General features: G+C 43.2%; 2 protein-coding genes across 9 annotated transcripts in view; both read left to right on the top strand.

Annotated features, from left to right (window-relative positions):
- Window positions 1–18447, top strand: part of LOC125767262 (potassium voltage-gated channel subfamily H member 6) — a 37892-nt gene that overhangs the window by 2390 nt on the left and 17055 nt on the right. For 4 of the 8 annotated variants that reach the window (XM_049433647.1, XM_049433648.1, XM_049433650.1 and 1 more), the window contains 9 exons: window positions 15–245; window positions 3838–3975; window positions 4041–4194; window positions 4274–4427; window positions 4489–4591; window positions 5318–5422; window positions 14440–14549; window positions 14667–14735; window positions 16401–17519. In XM_049433647.1, the coding sequence (XP_049289604.1) occupies window positions 15–245; window positions 3838–3975; window positions 4041–4194; window positions 4274–4427; window positions 4489–4591; window positions 5318–5422; window positions 14440–14549; window positions 14667–14735; window positions 16401–17519 (2183 nt within the window). Of the gene's footprint in view, window positions 1–14; window positions 246–3837; window positions 3976–4040; window positions 4195–4273; window positions 4428–4488; window positions 4592–5317; window positions 5423–14391; window positions 14550–14666; window positions 14736–16400; window positions 17520–18447 lie in introns of all 8 variants that reach the window. The other 4 variants (XM_049433651.1, XM_049433649.1, XM_049433652.1 and 1 more) reach the window with 4 other exon arrangements.
- Window positions 640–3415, top strand: LOC125767272 (mucolipin-3-like). Its single transcript, XM_049433691.1, has one exon. It carries the CDS (start codon window positions 1385–1387, stop codon window positions 3320–3322), a length of 1938 nt encoding a protein of 645 aa, XP_049289648.1. The 5' UTR covers window positions 640–1384; the 3' UTR covers window positions 3323–3415.

The raw sequence follows: 18447 nt of genomic DNA, 5'->3' as shown, positions 1-18447 counted from the left end.
CTTTTTCTTTACAGATCGAAGTTTTTTAGTAGCAAACGCACAACCAGAATCATGTCACATCATCTTCTGTTCGGATGGATTTTGCAAAATGACGGGATTTACCAGGGCGGAAGTAATGCAACGATCGGCCTGCACCGACTTTCTGCAAGGACAAATGACCTCGGTCGGTGTCATGGAATCTATAAGGGAGGCGCTAAGAAAAGGCGAAGAAAAACATTTTGAAATACTTTACTACAGAAAGGATGGTAAGTTCAATCCATATTACGTATAATTTATTCGTTACGTATCGGTAATCTGTTTTTCGACGATCGCCTTAAATAAACCCATATTAACTCTTGTAAAGCATTTCCATGATAGCAAAAGCGTTGATATCATGAACACACCTGGTATGCCAGGCATTTTTAAAGGGCTACTCACAACCTATATGAAATTACTTCGTGGAATCAATTGTATATTGCCAATACCTGACAATACAAACTCTGTTGTGCTACTTGGCTTAAGATCATATTTTAATATGATCATAGTGATTCTTTTTTAGACTATTACTTATAGACAATAATACTTATTATTATTGAATATTGTTTAAAGATTACAATGCACTTTCTTAAGGTGCATTTTTCCGTACACGATATGCTAAGCGCAATATGCTAAGATCTTGGATTGGGGTCCGTATGATAAGCATCACTGTGTGCGTGTTGCACTTGCACTTGGTGAAGTGCATTTTGGGAATCAGACATATAAGACAAAATGAAACAATTTAAATTAAATTCTAAATAATTGAGCGACAAATGTAGTAAAAAGTTGTATAAATAAAACTACAGTCACGATGTAATTCTCCGAACAATTTAATTTTTGCTTTTGTTGCGTGTCTGATAGACCGCTGGATGTATTTTTTTATAACCGCTAGAGCATCATTGAAGTGGTAAACCACCTATTCAATAATTATACATAATTTCGGTAACATTCATTATTAATTATCTGAAATACTTTTTCAAAAAATTCGGCCTGTGTTCGAGCCTGCCCTTTGCCCTTTGTTTTAGTGTAAACGCGCTATAAGCTACGACGAAATGTCATTGAATACTTCTTTGCCAGTGGCCCTTTAAACGACCAGTGTGCGTCAACACAGTAATGGCTGCAGAAGAAAAAATCATTGTTTTGAAGAAAATTTATATTGATTAGTGAAACATAAAGCTCACCATCCTCTTGCGTCGAGGTTCTGAATAATCTGAATTTTGAAACTTTCATCTGCGCTGGAGTACATACATGTCAAGCAAGGAAACACCTGCACATATGACAGTGCCGTCACAGTTGTTTATTTTTCAACAGCACAACACTGATAAGCGAGAACAAAAAAAGCACACAACGCGTGATCTAGATCGCTGCAATGAGTAGTGTTTACTCATCTTCCACTATCTCGAACTGTGACCAAGAAGAAAGTGGTGTATCCAGAGATAGCGGGATTAACCAAGTGCAAAACGTCGTACAAATCGATGATACGATGAGGCCCATACGGCCTTACGTTTCGCGTCAGAGAACTAGCACCAACAGTGAGATGGCGGTGGAAACAAAGGAACCAACGGACGACGAAGGTATCGTTGAGTCGCCCATATTACAAGACGCCCGCATGAACGAGATGGAGGAAAAGTTAAGGCGAAAGTTGCAGTTTTTCTTCATGAATCCGATCGAGAAATGGGAAGCAAAGAGACGCTTCCCGTACAAGTTTGTGGTACAAGTTATTAAAATTGTGCTCGTCACATTACAACTCTGTCTCTTTGCACATTCCCGATACACACACGTGAACTATACGTGGGATAATACGGTCACATTCTCCCATCTCTTCCTGCGCGGCTGGGACATTACAATGGAGGTCAACAACTATCCGCCCGAGACGGGTCCGCTCTCGGTGTATATGATTGATGAGTTCTTCAAAACGATCGACTACGCTGCGTCGGGATATGCGAATCTTCCGCAGGCGATTGGGCCCTATTCCTATCCAACCGAGGACAACACAATGGCACCCATGCGACTGTGTCTGTACCGATACAAGGACGGTACGATCTTTGGATTTAACGAAAGCTACGTGTTCAACCCGGAAATTGACTCGCTATGTGTGGACCTGTACCAGAACGTCACCGTCAACGGCAGCCAAGCATATCTGCACGATAAAGATATTCATATAAACTTTTCCGCATTGGTCAAGGCGGAACTTAAATTTGCTATCAAAACGGTCAACTTTAAGGCGGCTGGACCGATAACGGCACCGGATTGTTATCGGTTCGATTTACTGATCCTGTTCAACAACCAGGACCACGATGGCCAAATGGTACTGCGGCTCGAAGCAGAACCAACACGGCTCGTATGTCACGGTGATGTAGAGTTTATAAAAAACTCCCAGATTGATGACGCACTGCGTAGCTTGTTAAACATTCTGGTGATCCTGATCTGTCTTCTTTCGTTTGGCCTCTGTGCACGGGCCATTTTCCGGGCACAGATTCTACGACTGATAACGTGCGACTTCTTTAAAGAAGCCTACGGGAAGGATCTTAGCTGCGAAGGCAAATGGGAATTTGTAAACATGTGGTACATTATGATCGTATTCAACGACATACTCCTCATCATCGGATCGGCCCTGAAGGAACAGATTGAGCGAAAACACTTCATTGCAGACGATTGGAACGTGTGTTCGCTGCTGCTTGGCGTAGGAAACTCACTCGTCTGGTTCGGCGTTCTGCGGTACCTTGGTTTCTTCAAAACGTACAACGTGGTCATACTGACGCTAAAGAAAGCAGCACCTAAAATTAGCCGCTTTCTTCTCTGCGCACTATTGATTTATGCCGGCTTCACCTTCTGCGGCTGGTTGGTACTAGGACCGTACCACATTAAATTCCGCTCCCTTTCCACCACCTCCGAGTGTCTGTTCGCGCTCATCAATGGCGATGATATGTTCGCTACCTTCTCGATCATGTCGGAGAAATCATTGATGCTGTGGTGGTTTTGCCGCATCTATCTGTACTCGTTTACCAGCCTGTACATCTACGTGGTACTGTCGCTGTTTATTTCCGTCATCATGGACGCGTACGATACGATCAAGAAGTATTACAAGGATGGATTCCCACAGTCCGACCTGCGGCTGTTCGTAGGACCAATCAGCCCCAACGATTTCTCCAGCGGTGTATTTCGAGAGCACGAAGAATTCGACCTAGAAAGCATGTCGTTCTTCGACGTGGTAAAACGTTTATTCTGTTTTTCTACCAGAAACCTCGGTCCGACTGGATACACATCGTTGCTACCAAAGGCTTCATCTAGCTACGTAAACAATTAGCCAATTCCACTTCTTCTCAGTATCTCGTTACCGATTAATTTGTTATGAGCTTTGAAATAAATTTTACAAAACCAAAAGAATTGTACAAATAAATGCTTCGGTTTGTAATCACATCTAATGAAAGAAAACTGAATGAAGCACGGAACTGAACTGTAATTTAAAAATCACACAATCAAAGAATACCACGCCACGGTTAAGCATGTTTGAACGAGACAGCTAAACTCTTGAAAATAATAATTTCCTTTCCGCATGAGTGTTGCTATGTATTCCACACATTTTTCCGTTCTAATAGTTCTTTCTTGGTAAATGGTCTTATATGTGATTGGAATGTTGAATTTTACTAACTAATAACGTAGGATAATAAACTGAAACCCTAAAAACCTATACATTTTCTCATTGCAAAATTACACCGATTCTTTCGCTCCGTAAAACAATCTAATGGCATGACAAAAATGTACGAGTAACAAGATTTCTGAACAATTCTTACACATCCTATTTCTTTTCCCCGGCCACAGGTTCCAAATTTCTATGCTCGGAAGTAATCGCTCCAATCCGCTCGGAAGTTGATGACATCTCGCTGTTCATAATCAACTTTGAGGATCTATCTAATCCCACGAATCCCGAACCGATTGAGCAAGTAAAGTTAAGTAAATGTGAGTATATTTGGTTAATAACTTTTCGTCAACAGATTTGCTAACGGATCGTATTATTGTTGCAGTTGATAAGGCGCGAGCTAGTTTTCGACAATCATTTAGAATCGGACATATAGCACTTCGTGATCGAGGTTTACGCTTGGCAGGCTATTTAACGCCTCCCTCCGATGCGACCCAAGATGAAGACGAAATCATTGCACCGAAGCACCCAATCGAGAGGTATGTGGATTAAGATGCTCAAGATTAGTGCGTGTGTGTATAAGGAACTAACACTGTTTACTTCTACATGTTATAACAGTCCCGCCAACAAGAATACAGTCCTCAAGGTGGAAGCCAACATTTGGGCACCGATGTCAACACCTGCCCTGACAAGAACGAAGGAACTGGATTGTCTTCCGCACGATATCGATACACTCAGTGGACCAGGCGAGATCGTAATCACGGCACCCGATGTAGGTTACAAGTGTTTGTGGATAACGTTTCAATAACTAATTCCATTTCCCTTCTTTACAGACAACGCAGAACATGAGAGTGGAAAGCAAGGAACAAAGTTCGAAAGACATGAAACCAGAATTCGTGCAAACAAAGAGCTTAGATTTTGAATCGCAATTAAAACGTAAGTGCGTTTCCCTTCGATAGAGATGGCCCTTCATTTTTTGTTTCCGTTTGGTCCTTTACTCGCTTACTCTCTTTCTTGCTGTCCCCTCTCGTGCGCTCTTTTTCTTTACCTAGTTCCTGTTTTCCTTTTCAAAATACATCCTCTTCTACGCAGAAGGATTTATCAATGGACATTCAACTGAATTCCTAAAGTCTTTGAAGATTGTTTGTTTTTGTTTTATCAACTTTTGTTAGTTTCGCTATTGCTTAGTATGATGCATTTAATAACCATTGTTTTTGAACAATGAAATCGTAACTTCATGGCCAATTCGTACTGTTTTAAATGGCATACTTGCTAATAGTTTTTTTTAAATCACAATTACCCTTAAAAACTTTCTACTGGCTGAACTTGTTACGATTCTTGGCATCGATATATGTGTAAAATCGTATTATTATCTTCTCTTTTGTTCATTAATTGTGTACACTTGAAATGTACGCTTTTATCGCTTCTTCTACAATCATTCCATGTCGTATCTCATTCACAACAAGAGTATGCGAGCGAAGAACGTGTCCAATTTAGGACATTAGATATAATTTTATTCTTTTCGTTCACTTTATTTGCACCTAAACGCCTCGCTTATAGTGACCAAATTGAGGTGCGGGTACTGCCCGTTTGGTAACGGACGTCCCATCTGCTCGTGGATGCTGTTTTTTCATATAACTTAACGTTTTGGTTACTTTATAGATGTGGAAAGCGCGAAACTAATTCGTTGTTACGAAAACACACATTCCCAAACAAGCCGTGGATTCGTAGAAAAACGTGCCCATACGGTAGATGATTTCATGAGAGGTAAACTTCCGTTTTCTTTTTCCCCTGTACGAACACTCTGCAACATTACTTCGGTAAAGAACATAGTAACGAAACAAAAAAAAACCATCATTACGACACTTTAACAACTGTTCTTCTGCAGCGCTGGCACACCCATACCATGCTCGAAAACCGTTTTTAAGCCAAGCATCTTGCATTAGAAGATGATAAAGTTAAAACAACTGCAAATGCAAAACACTCTTCAGCCGCATTTCTTACGTACTTTCCTCAGCAGTTGCTTGTAGGCATTATCAAATACGATTCGTTACAGTGAGCTGCTAAGCTGCTGGGGCCTATCAGTCTCATGATTATCTCCGCTTATGCTTACCATAGGTCAATGCACCTTCTGTTTTTGGAACTACTAATCCACCGTATTGTAATCGCGAAGATCGCGCAAGGGGCCTTTGGTGACGGGAATTGCTTTACGCTCAAAAGCAGCAAATAAATACAAAGCAGCAAAGAGCATCGTTTGAATCTTACACTACCAAAAACAATGGTCTTTCTAAAGACTGTTGCGATGTACAGCACCTAATTAGATTCCATAATGGGCTAAAACCTAGATTTTCATAATTCCTCTCTTTATCGCTCTCGTTCTCTCTTTCTCCACCTCTGTCTACCTCACACACTGTTTCCTTCTCTTTGTCGCCTTACCTCTTGCCTCTATTTATGCTTTTTTTTCTCAAACGATCATGTCGTCCTCCCACCTGCTGCTATCTAGTTACGAATGTTACATCATTACAAGCTGCCGATTAGCTAATCGCTATCAATTTTGCATTCTTATCGCATTGTTCACGTGTTTTGTAGATAACCTTAATATGAGCTCCAAAAACCCAATTTATTCAATTACTATACATCCATTATCCGAAACCAACGCATCAATGCTGTGTATATTAACGTTCTTTTTTCATACAGCCTACGCCTTAATGTTACACATTTACCGACTGCATGTGTCATGTTTTGCTATCATGGTAGAAAGTATCCCTTATCACACACCAACACCCACCGTTATCACCGAAATTTTCTTAACACTTGATCATCAACACTTTCGTTTTCGGTTTTTACTGGTGTTGGATGTTTACATTTATACTAAGTTATGGGAGATGCTATAATGAACTTTGAATTAACGAATAACAAAGAAGAACTAGAATAAGAACAAAATTTAGAGAGAATAAATGGGTCCGAGTAGAGCAATCATTGAAACCACACGCGTCCCTAACAAGCACCCTTTAGAGCTACGAACATTGGTCCTTCGAACCGGATCGCTGGATTAGGGACAGGGCTTACAGTTGAAAATATATCATTGCCAACAGTTAGAAGTGATTACACTGTGGGATAATAAGTGAATTCTTATTAACCATACTTTCTGCGCACTTGTAAGAGTACTAGTGATGCGTCGGTATACGCATTCGTGTGCAGCAAAGGAACTTTGAACGTGTAAAAGGTTCATTTCTTAAAGTGGTTGTGCTGCGTGTGAAACATTAATACGAGAGCGAGCGATCTCTAACCCGATGATCACTGATAAGTGATTGGACGTATTAGTGTGAAGCGAAGTGAATTGATTCGCAGACACTTTTGGCGATTTGTGAGGTCAACGGCATCGTGGTTGATTGGCTCAGACTGTGCGCGTCAGGTGCAATGTGTGTGTAACGTTTACGCGTAGTGCGTGTTGAGACTGTATAGAAACGATACTGCCATATCAGTGCAGCCATTTCGGTATCGTAGAAGCGCGTCACATGGTTACAGTGTGGGTAATAAGTTTATGCGTACTTTCAATACCCGAATTAAATCCATCGTTTATCGGAGACAAACTAGTGGCTTTAAGCTCATTATAAGTTCTGGTGATTAAAGGAACGATAGTGTCGGACCGGAATAATTTAATTCACCAATATGCCTACCACGGACCAGCCGACTGGTTCCACAGCGTCCACTGGGGATAAGGTAGTGGTTCAACCTGCCCCCATAACGGATCGACAGTTTCGCAGGTTGAAGAGAATTTACAGTGACTGTTTGCGTAGTATCGATCAATTTAAAGAATTTGTGGATGATTACAATGCAGAAAGGCACAGCGTGCAAGTACAAGTGCAATTGGAGCAGCTGGAGGACGTGAGAAGCGAGTTCATTAGTGCGCGAAGACAATTACTGCATGAAGACGATTGTGATGAAGATGCCTTAGTGGAGGAATATAAACAATTTAATAAAACCTTTATCGAAGTAAAGGGATTTCTTAAGAGTAACTTGCATCCGGAAGCTATAATGATGCCAGCAGCTAGTAGCACAATATTGCAAACATCTACGTATCGCCCTAAAGTACGGTTTCCGGAAATAAATTTGCCTTCGTTCGATGGTGACGTCACAAAATGGCTAACCTTTAAGGACCGTTTCACATCCATGGTTCATGAGGTGGTTGAACTTTCAGACGTAACCAAGCTGCAATATTTGTTAACAGCCTTGAAGGGAGACGCAGCTACTTTATACGATCACACTCAACTCATAGCTGAGAATTACGATATTACGTGGAAATCATTACACGAACGCTATGATGATTCCAAGCGTATAAAAAGGGAACATTTTAAGGCATTATATCAGTTGGAACCAATGAATGGATCGTCGGTCGAAGAATTATCGCGTTTAGTGAACGAGACAAAGAGATTAGTGAGAGGCATGGAACGAACAAGTGAACCGGTAAAGCATTGGGACACACCGTTAACGTCGCTCGTGATTTATAAGTTTGATCCTAAAACGCTTCTAGCATGGGAGCAACACTCGGCTGACCAAGAAGCTGATTCGTATAAGGAATTAATGATTTTTTGTGAGAAGCAAATCAAGATCCTTAATAGTTGTACTATGCGAAACAAAACGTCAATTGATACTAAACCAGCAAAAACAGTCAGTGGTGTGCGAAATCAAATTCCTCGGTCGAAGAAAGACAATGCAACATCGTTAGCGTGTTCCGTTCAAACGACGAACCCATCAGTAATTGTGTGCCCGGTGTGCAAGGCTGATCATGTGTTATCAAAGTGTAGTTCCTTTTCAACTATGGACCGTTCGCAGCGACAAGAACAGGTTAAGGAACATAGGCTGTGTTTTAACTGTCTGAGGAGTGGTCACAGTATTAGGTTTTGTCGATCGCATTCGAGGTGTGAACATTGTAAAAGAAGACACCATTCGTTACTGTGTGATAAGAATGCATCTGCTGTCAGTGAAACGCAAGTCGTCCCCATTAGTGCAACATTACAGGACGGCAGTAAGCAGGAAAGGAAAATGATTTGGTTATCTACGGCACAAGTGTTGGTGTCGAACTGGAATGGTGAACCTGTGCCGGCGCGAGCGTTATTGGATATGGGCGCTCAATCTAACTTCATAACCGAACGTTTAGCTCAACAGTTAAAGTTGCGGAAGACGCGAGTACAGAAACCTCTGTTTGGAGTAGGAACGGTGGCTTTGACCTCAAGCAGTACAGTTACAACTACGGTCAAATCAGTAAACTCCTCACATGCGGCCACATTAGAGTTCCTCGTGCTAACAAGTGTCACCGCAGACTTTCCTCCAAGGTCAATAGATGTACAGCAATGGAACATACCATCAGGGTTTGTATTGGCTGATCCAGGTTTTAATAAACGTGAGAAGATTGATCTACTCCTTGGTGCAGAGATATTTGCTGAGCTGTTGGAGCAAGGACAACTAAGTTTAGCGCCGAACCTTCCAAGGTTATTGAAAACCAAGCTTGGGTGGATTGTAAGTGGAAAAATGATTACGAACCCCGAAGACACGAACCAATATGATCTTGCCTGCTGTAGCGTGATGGAAGAACGCTTTAACAACTCGATGGATCGTCTCGTATCGCTCGAAAATTTGCCAGAAGAAAGGATTCCGTCAGAAGATGACATCGCATGTATGAAACATTATGAGGAGACAACTCGGCGTAGTAGAGATGGCAGGTACATTGTAACTCTTCCTAAATTACCACAGTTTTCAACATTGCTTGGTGAGTCACGGGAGATTGCCTTGAGACGGTTTTTGGCAATAGAGCGAAGAATGAGAAGAGAAAAGGAACTTAACGATGCTTATAAGGAGTTCATGCAGGAATATATAAGCTTGGGCCATATGTCCTGTATAGGCACATACTCGGAGTTCGAGGGGAAGAGTTCGGAGGTGGCATATTATCTTCCACATCACGCTGTGTGGAAGGCTGGAAGTTCAACGACGAGATGCAGGGTAGTCTTCGATGCATCTTGCAAGACGAGCTCAGGGCGATCGCTGAACGATGTCCTGATCACCGGACGTCAGATACAAGAAAACATCATATGCATACAGTTGAGGTTCCGGATGAAGAAGATTGCTGTGGTGGCGGATGTGGCGAAAATGTACCGGCAGGTGCTAGTAGATGACAACGATAAGGCATTGCAGAGAATCCTGTGGAGAGATCATTCTGGAGAACAGCTAAGAGTGTACGAGCTTAAAACCGTGACGTATGGCACAGCATGTGCACCTTTCCTAGCTGTACGTACGCTACAGCGTATTTTTGAAGACCACGGAAGCAAGTACCCAAAGGCGTTAGCATGCAAAAGGGATTTTTACGTTGATGATTTGTTGTCAGGTGCAGATTCCGTTCAAGAGGCTCGAGAAATGGCGGATCAGTTAAATAAGTTAATGAACGAAGGTCAGTTCTGCTTACGGAAATGGGCATCAAATCATCATGGAGCGTTAATCGGTATTCCCAGTGAGCAGCATGCAACCGGCAGTCAGTTAGAACTTGCCACTGAACAAGACTCAATTTCAACACTAGGATTGGTTTGGACTCCAAGCAAAGATACTTTAAAGGTCCAGGTACGGGTACCAAGCGAAGTAGAAGTCAAAACAAAAACACATGTTTTATCATGTATCGCTCGATTGTATGATCCGTTGGGATTCTTGGACCCGGTCAAGATGAGAGCGAAGCTCATTATGCAGACGATATGGGCATTGAAAGATGCGGAAGGAAAACCTTGGAGTTGGGATAAGGAGCTGCCAAAACCAATAAGTCAAGAATGGTCATCATTTGTTACCCAACTGAAGCTGTTAGAAGATGTGAAAATACCACGATTAGCAGTATCCAATTCCGCCGAGCAATATCAGTTGCACATATTCTGCGATGCATCCGAAAAGGGATACGGTGCGTGCTGTTATGTTCGTAGTCTGGCAGCGACAGGAACAGTTGTGGTTCATCTATTAATTTCGAAGTCTAAAGTAGCACCTTTATCGCAGAGAATGACCATTGCTAGACTTGAATTGTGTGGAGCATTACTTGGAAGTAGATTGTATAGTGTGGTGAAGGAGGCGTTGGTAACCGATGTGTCTTGCTACATGTGGACTGATTCTCTCACGACATGGCATTGGATTCAATCGCCACACTCTCGTTGGAAAACTTTTGTTGCCAACAGGACTGCAAAGATTCAGGCGTTAACCAGAGGGGTAGAGTGGAGACATGTTCCTGGTAAGGAAAATCCAAGCGATTTGGCATCGAGAGGATGTGATCCGGAAGAATTCTTGCAGCAGAGTGCACTATGGTGGTCGGGGCCTGGTTGGCTTTCCCAATCTGAAGATCAGTGGCCAGAACCTCCTGTGGGTAAACTGACAATTGTAGAGGAACAGCGTGCAACCACGCTGTTAGTAATGTCCGAGAAAGAAGAGAGTTTCTCAGATCGAATATTTTCGCGATATTCAACATACGCGAAATTGAGAAGAGTGATTGCATATTGCTTGCGTTACATTGCTGCTTTGCGGAAACAAAATCATCAAGGGGAATCAACAGCGCTGACGTCTGAAGAGCTAAGGCATGCAGAAGACGCAATTTGTCGTATCGCTCAACGAGATAGTTTCGCCGAAGAACTGAAGACACTAGGTACGGGAAAGAACATAGCTACAACATCGTTGCTGAAAGGATGCAATGTTACAGTAGACGACAAGGGTATCCTGAGAGTGCAGACCCGTATTGGAAATGCAAAGCTTTCAGAAGACGTTAAGTATCCAATAGTAATCGCCAAACGTCATGCGTTAGCGAAACTGTTAGCCGAACATTATCATGCCGAATTATTGCACGCTGGACCACAATTAATGATAACGACCATCAGACAGCGATTTTGGATCATGGGAGCAAGATCAGTAGTGAGGCGAGCTTACCATCAATGTATAAGGTGCTTCAAGTCCAAACCGAAGTTAATTATACAACCCATGGCTCCTCTTCCGACTACACGTGTGAATAAGGCGCGACCTTTCGCGATATCAGGAGTTGATTATTGCGGACCGGTAATGATAAAGGCACATCACCGACGAGCAGCACCAACCAAGGCGTTCATAGCAGTGTTCGTATGCTTTGTTACACGTGCCGTGCATCTAGAGTTAGTTTCTGACTTAAGTACTGCAGCGTTTTTAGCGGCTCTTAGAAGATTTGTTTCACGGCGAGGAGCAGTATCAGAGATCAACTCTGACAACGGAACAAACTTCAAGGGTGCCGCGAATGAACTTCAGCGGCTGCATGAGTTACTCCAGTCGTCAAACCATAAGGAGGCAATCACCAACTGGACGGCGGAAAGAGGAATAAAATGGAAGTTCATCCCTCCACGAGCCCCGCACTTTGGAGGCTTGTGGGAAGCAGCTGTACGTTCCATGAAATATCATCTAATCAGAGTCCTGGGTACAGCTGCGGCAAGCTACGAAGACCTGACAACACTGCTGACGGAAATTGAGGCGTGCCTCAATTCACGCCCACTCACTGAGTTATCTGCGGATTCGACTGATTTAGAAGCCCTTACTCCAGGTCATTTTCTAACCGGTTCTCATTTGAAATATATTTCAGAAATTGACTTGAAGGACATACCAGAAAATCGATTGAATCATTGGCGTGTGATGCAACAAAGGCTTCAGCACTTCTGGTCGCGGTGGCAGCGCGAGTACTTGCAACAGCTAAGAGCAAGGACAAAATGGCACAACCCCGCTGTTCCGATCAAGCCTGGAATGCTTGTAATACTCCATGAAGACAACATGCCTCCGATGAAGTGGCCGCTAGCACGCATAACTGAAGTACATCCAGGCAAGGATGGAGTCGTCAGAGTGGTCACGTTGCGCACTGCACAAGCGTCGAACGTAAAGCGTCCTGTGGTTAAATTAAGCATATTACCAACGGAAAATTAGGGGGTAAAGGGCAGATAGCAGGAACTAGAGCGTCTCGTAAGAGGAATCTGAGTGAATTTAAAATATCGGAAAGGGAATTAGGTTGCAGTAAAATATGAAATTGATTACTTACTTTAAGTTACAACTCGGAATACTAGTTGTTATAACGCCGTTACGAAATAATGAATTGAACTCAAGATTAAGTAAAATTACCACTTAAGTAAAATAACGGATTTTAGGTGGTCGGAATGTTGGATGTTTACATTTATACTAAGTTATGGGAGATGCTATAATGAACTTTGAATTAACGAATAACAAAGAAGAACTAGAATAAGAACAAAATTTAGAGAGAATAAATGAGTCCGAGTAGAGCAATCATTGAAACCACACGCGTCCCTAACAAGCACCCTTTAGAGCTACGAACAACTGGTAAAACATTCTTATAGCTGAAACAAAACTCTGCCATTTTCAGCTCTAAAAAAACCGATTGAAAATAAGAAAAAAAATACACACACACAAACACACACATACTATTTGTAAAATGCTTCATATGGAGGGTATATTTGCTATTGTTGAAAATTTTCATTATTTTAGTTTGCTGGCTGAAAACTGTATAATATTCAATCACAAGAATCAACCTTTTTTTATTGTTGCCGAAACATTCGCCATCCCTGCGAGGTGAGTAACAGTTCTGATCAACATATTTGTTATGCCTGTGTCTAAAACAACACGAGTTTCCCCCCCCCCCACCCCCTCCCCCGCGTAAAACATAATTCCTCCCCCGCCCCATGTTCTTTTCCTACCCAAGTGCGCCTACGTTTCTGTTTATTTGTCTTTGCCGTTTCAGTCGTCAGGCTTTAAGTGTTCTTTTCTTTTTGTTCTTTCCTTACTATTTTCTCTCTCTCTTTCTGTCTCTTTCTCTCCCTCTCTCTCTCTCTTTTTCCTTTGCTTTGTGTGATTACTTATGAGATGTAAGTGCGACTTTCCTAGCAATCCGCAATAAATTGTGTTTTGCCTGTTTTGTTCGATCGTGTATGTAGCATCCTGTCGCGATGCTGTACGGTGCTTAACGTGTTAGATTTTCTTTATATGGTCGAAAGAAAGAGAGAGAGAAAACAAACAAAACATTTCGCATTTTGAAACAATCGTACTTGATCGATCGAACTAGTTCTACAACCATTGGCTAATGTTAAAACTGTACAAATGTAATGTAAAACTGTAAATTGTGAAAATGTAACTTCTGTGTTGTATCGCTGTTTTGCACCAATAATTGCTTTGCTTGCCCGGAAGAATGCTCTCGCAATACCTACCTAGGCTTAGCCACCTGTTGTCTTGGCTCGTACCAGTCGTATCCATAAAACTCATTACTAAAACAGTAAGCATTATTACTAACAGGAGAAGAAGAAAAACAAAACTCATTATTCGCACCCTTATTCGCACCCATTGCAACACCCACCGATGCATGTGTTATGAAGAAGAATATCATGCTATTTAGCGTTTAATTTGACGATGAATGTTATACTGTTTTTGGTAGAATTGACATTGTTTCATTGCAGAAACGTGCCCGTTTGTTCGTTCAATTTTAGCTATGTGGTTATGCTGCATTGTCGTTACCAAACACCGGTGTAGTGTACAAATGGATGTAATACAAAGCTCATTAAATCTTTCTTCGATAGCATTAACTGTCTCCACTGTTTAACACAATAAACAATCGGCTATGTTGAAGCAATGACAACTAATCGACTTCCGTTCTTGTGTGCGTTCTGTTCTGTGTTCTGTGTTCCCCCTTTTCCGCAACACAGGTCCGGTAAATCATAATGCAAGATTGTACTTCCCTTACGTCTCATCAGAAAGCGACCTGCAGCGGTACAAAGCGGTCCCTGTGAAACAGGCTGCGGCTCAGGATGCGAGGACCAGTTCATCACTTTCAAACGTGCCTTCAGACTCGCTCAAAGCTAAGGTAGGCCACTGCAGTTCGCTGTGAAACTTATCGAACAGTTTGGGGCCTTTTGCCGGACATTTGTCGCTTTCTATGTTTTTTTCTTTATTCACTACTGAAATTATTTATAAAACGCAGGATAATGGCTCTGGCAAATATTTCCAAGGTACAAGGCAGACCATTAACATGGGAGAGAAAGTGGCACAGGTAAGACGGGGACACCCAGCCCAGCATTGTGTCGGTGTGTCGAACATAGAATTTGGTTTCGCTCTATGCATGTTCTGCACACTTCTAGGTTTATTAGATTGCATTGCATTGATTGAATATATATATATATGGGACACACCATCTGTTCAGAAAGCTAGCACAGCTTCTATGCTTCTTTATGCCTTTGTGTACCATTTCGCTGTTTATGCTTGCTTGCTGCACGGCTTGTGGTTATTATGTAAAATCGTTACTAAGAAGTCAACCATCGCGTACCATAATTTACCATGAGCACAGTGAAGGATGAATAGCACGAGGAGCAAAGAGCAATCGTATTTCAACAACAACAACAACAAAGAAGAAACGAAAAACACATTCAAAAACGAACCACAACGAAATAACACGGAGCAACACCCCCATAACAACTCCCCCAAAGCTAAGCTAGTAGCTAAAGCAAAGAAGATGACGGAAATAGAAAAGCATACTACACTCATTTCTATCCACATCACACCTGTTATGCTCTCTACTCGCATTTGTGTATCTGTACTACCACGCGCGACACTTGCCGGATTCGCTAGCCGGATGTCCTTTTCACTCTACGCACTCCACAAAACGCCAAACGGTAGGTAGACGTTGCTTTGCATGTCTGCGTGCCCCGTCTTAATACATGCTACAGTGTAGGTGGTCATTCCACGCCAACCCACCCCCCCTCTCACCCGACCAATCCCGCCAAAAAGGTCTGGATGTGTGAGTCCCGTGTACGGTTGTGTTGGTGTGCTCACCAGGATCCAGATGGAACTCCCCAACCACGTCACGCGTCGCGAGAAGACGCTGCATCTCTGTTCTGAGCGCGTGACCCCGTGAGAGAATGAACACGGTCGTGTTTCTTTGAACGAATCCATACCTCCTCCATCATACTATCTCACGGTACACCACCCCCACATTCCAACCCTTTTCCCATCCTTCCCTTGCCCACACCTTCACGTTCACGTCCAGAGGTGTATAGGTGGAAAGGATACGAATATCTTTGACTCCCTCTTGAAAGCCAAGTGTAAAAAGGACTATTCCCGACAGCACCAGCCACTAGTGGAAGTTAAGCGTTCGAAACGTTTGGTATCGCTCGGTGTGTCGCAGTCCGTGTACCGTGTACCTTCGGCAAACCCGCCTGCTGTATTTGGCATCAGAGCGGCAGAGCATGTGCAAGTAGTGGGTAGTTTTCGGCCCTGAGCAGAAGGGCATCGGTTTCCTCGGTACGCATTCCCGTGTGGCGGCCAGGCTGGATGCGAGTTCTCATATCGAAAAACATAATTATATAATGTTGTGGCCTATCGGTATCTAGTTTCTGTTCTAGGAAGCAATACTGCCGTATCTGCTGACGTTGTGCTCCAATTATTATGCTCAATGATCCCCTTCGTTTGCGAGTTTGTAGTAGTAGTAATAGTGAAATGGTAGCTTATTGGTTCTCGTCCCAGGGATTATCATACGTGGTGAAGTGATTATATGTGGTTGGGTGTACAGCACCAGCATACGCCTTGTGCCATTATACGAGGTGTGAGAATTGTACGTTACTGTCGCTGACCCTGCCTGTGGTGTAGAAGCTTGTCTAATTCATCATGAAAGTAGTTCCCGTGGTGATGTGTACTACGAACTGCGGTTGTTGCATTGCAGGGTGGCTCATGTCCTGCTGAAAATAGCAAACCAACTAGTGGCACAGAACTGGCACCAAGGGCGCGCGACGCACGAGTGAGTAGAGCACCATCGACGGAGTGCACGATAAATTATGTTCGCAACACCATGTCCGAGGCAAGTTTGCGGGCCAATTCGTGCGTGGAGCTGTCCGAAATTCGCAAACTGGACAGTTTGCTGAGACAGTGCGAAACGCTCAGTTACGATGATCTGTCCTCAGGCAGCAATGGTGAGCGGGAGTTAGAGGACTATATGGAGCAGCGCAAGCACATCCGAAGACGCCGTAACTCCTCTGGGAACTGCATCTTCACGCCACCGATCAGCAAGTCCACGTTATCGATGCTGTCGAGCCTAAACTTTCTGAACGGCGCGCGTAAAATAATGGGCGCAATGAATAGACCGGGAGGAATGAAAGCGGGCACGGTCATAGACCATCCCGACGACTGTTGGTTACTGTCGCAAAAGTCTTTCACCACCAAAAGCTGTTCAAATCTGCCTAAGGGACTGTGCTTTCCGCCATCGGGCGGTTCCGAGTCGGTCGGCAAACCGCTCCAGCATCAGCAGGTGGACAACTTGCACAGCCTTTCCGAGACTATCCTTTCCAACATACGTAAGGCTGCCCATGCCGTGCATATGAAACCGAGCAATCGTGAAACGTGCCGATGTGGTAGTGGCAACCCGAACAAACACCCACCGAATACGCTGCAACTTCCAACAAACATTCCGGCAGTGGAGGAACCCTGTGGAGACGGTGCAAAAATGGTACACCGCAAGAATCCCTATCTTGCGCCGGATGAGGATAATCGGATAGTGAACATAATCGAAACGCCCAACATTGTGCCGATTTCGATGAAGAGTCTCAACAGTGCGCTATCCGATCGGTTGTGCTACACGACCAAGGCGCAAAAATCCTTCGACAACAAGTCGGACAAATCGTTGCTATCCCAAGCCAACAGCGTTAAGTCGCGGTCCAAGTTTTCACCATTATCGCGCAAGGTTTCCCATAAAACCAACAGCTTCGACACGGAACCGGCCGAGGGAGCGAAAGAATCGCTGCTCGGCCATAAGTTTGAGAAAATACTTCCCGAACCGGTGGAAACAGTAAGTTACTAGCACTGGTTTTCCGACCACTGCATTAAAGCTCAGTAGAACCGTCTAGATGTATAAATTTAGTAGGTATCGTACATCACCTGTCAGTCGTTAATGCTAAGTAAATATTCGTGTCCGGATTGCCGGAGTTACTCAAAGGCGGATGTAGAAATACATTGCACACAGAAGTTTGAAGTTTGGTAAACGTTAGCGTTACCAAGTCTGAGGAAGTGTACTTCAAACCATAAGGATGGAATCCAGGTGAACCCATAGCTATTCGGTGTCGAACAGTGTGTTAGAGTTGGAATAAGAATTAGGAGTAATTATGGAATTTCTATGGAACAGGTTACAACTACTAATTCATTCGCGTAGAGCCCGTAAATATTGAAACAAACCATGTCCCCACCCACAGCACGTCCAGGAAAGGTCATAAATAATTCCAAGGCAGCTGACTGTGATTCGATTCGACGTGGTGTGGCCCATCAGTGTGGCATAATTATTTTTATGGCCAATAATCCCCAGCTGTATCGTAACTTGGTCGCTTTGATTAATACACACCATCTGCTCGTGAACAACGGCAGGTGACACATGATGTGCTCACTGTTTTTGACAGCCTGTTCAATTCATTTGCCTCGTGGCACTCCTTCCATTGCATACGACACTTCTAGGTTGCAATTCTAGGGAATTCGCATTTGCCAATTGAAAAATGAATAATTTTGAACGTGTGTCCTTTACGTGCGCCTCGGAGTTCTCGTTTCCCGTTTCTTAAACTACTGCTGCTTCCACTGCCATCAACCCAGCACCAGTTTGCCAAGAGAATTTTCCTCCCAATATTCCGACGTTTTCTTTTTTTCCCTATCACGTTTCCAAATAGAGAATAACATTCGCATTCGTATTCGTACCGATATACACTCTCATCTCTAGCCACTCTACTTATGTT

This window comes from Anopheles funestus, chromosome 3RL, assembly GCF_943734845.2.
Source record: "Anopheles funestus chromosome 3RL, idAnoFuneDA-416_04, whole genome shotgun sequence".
In the NCBI taxonomy this organism is placed as follows: domain Eukaryota; kingdom Metazoa; phylum Arthropoda; class Insecta; order Diptera; family Culicidae; genus Anopheles; species Anopheles funestus.
The sequence above is the reverse complement of the archived record's forward strand: the minus strand, read 5'-3'. Positions and strand labels throughout refer to the sequence as shown.

Excerpts from the sequence above, each read along its gene's own strand:
- LOC125767272 (XM_049433691.1), top strand. The coding sequence starts at position 1,385 with ATGAGTAGTGTTTACTCATCTTCCACTATCTCGAACTGTGACCAAGAA.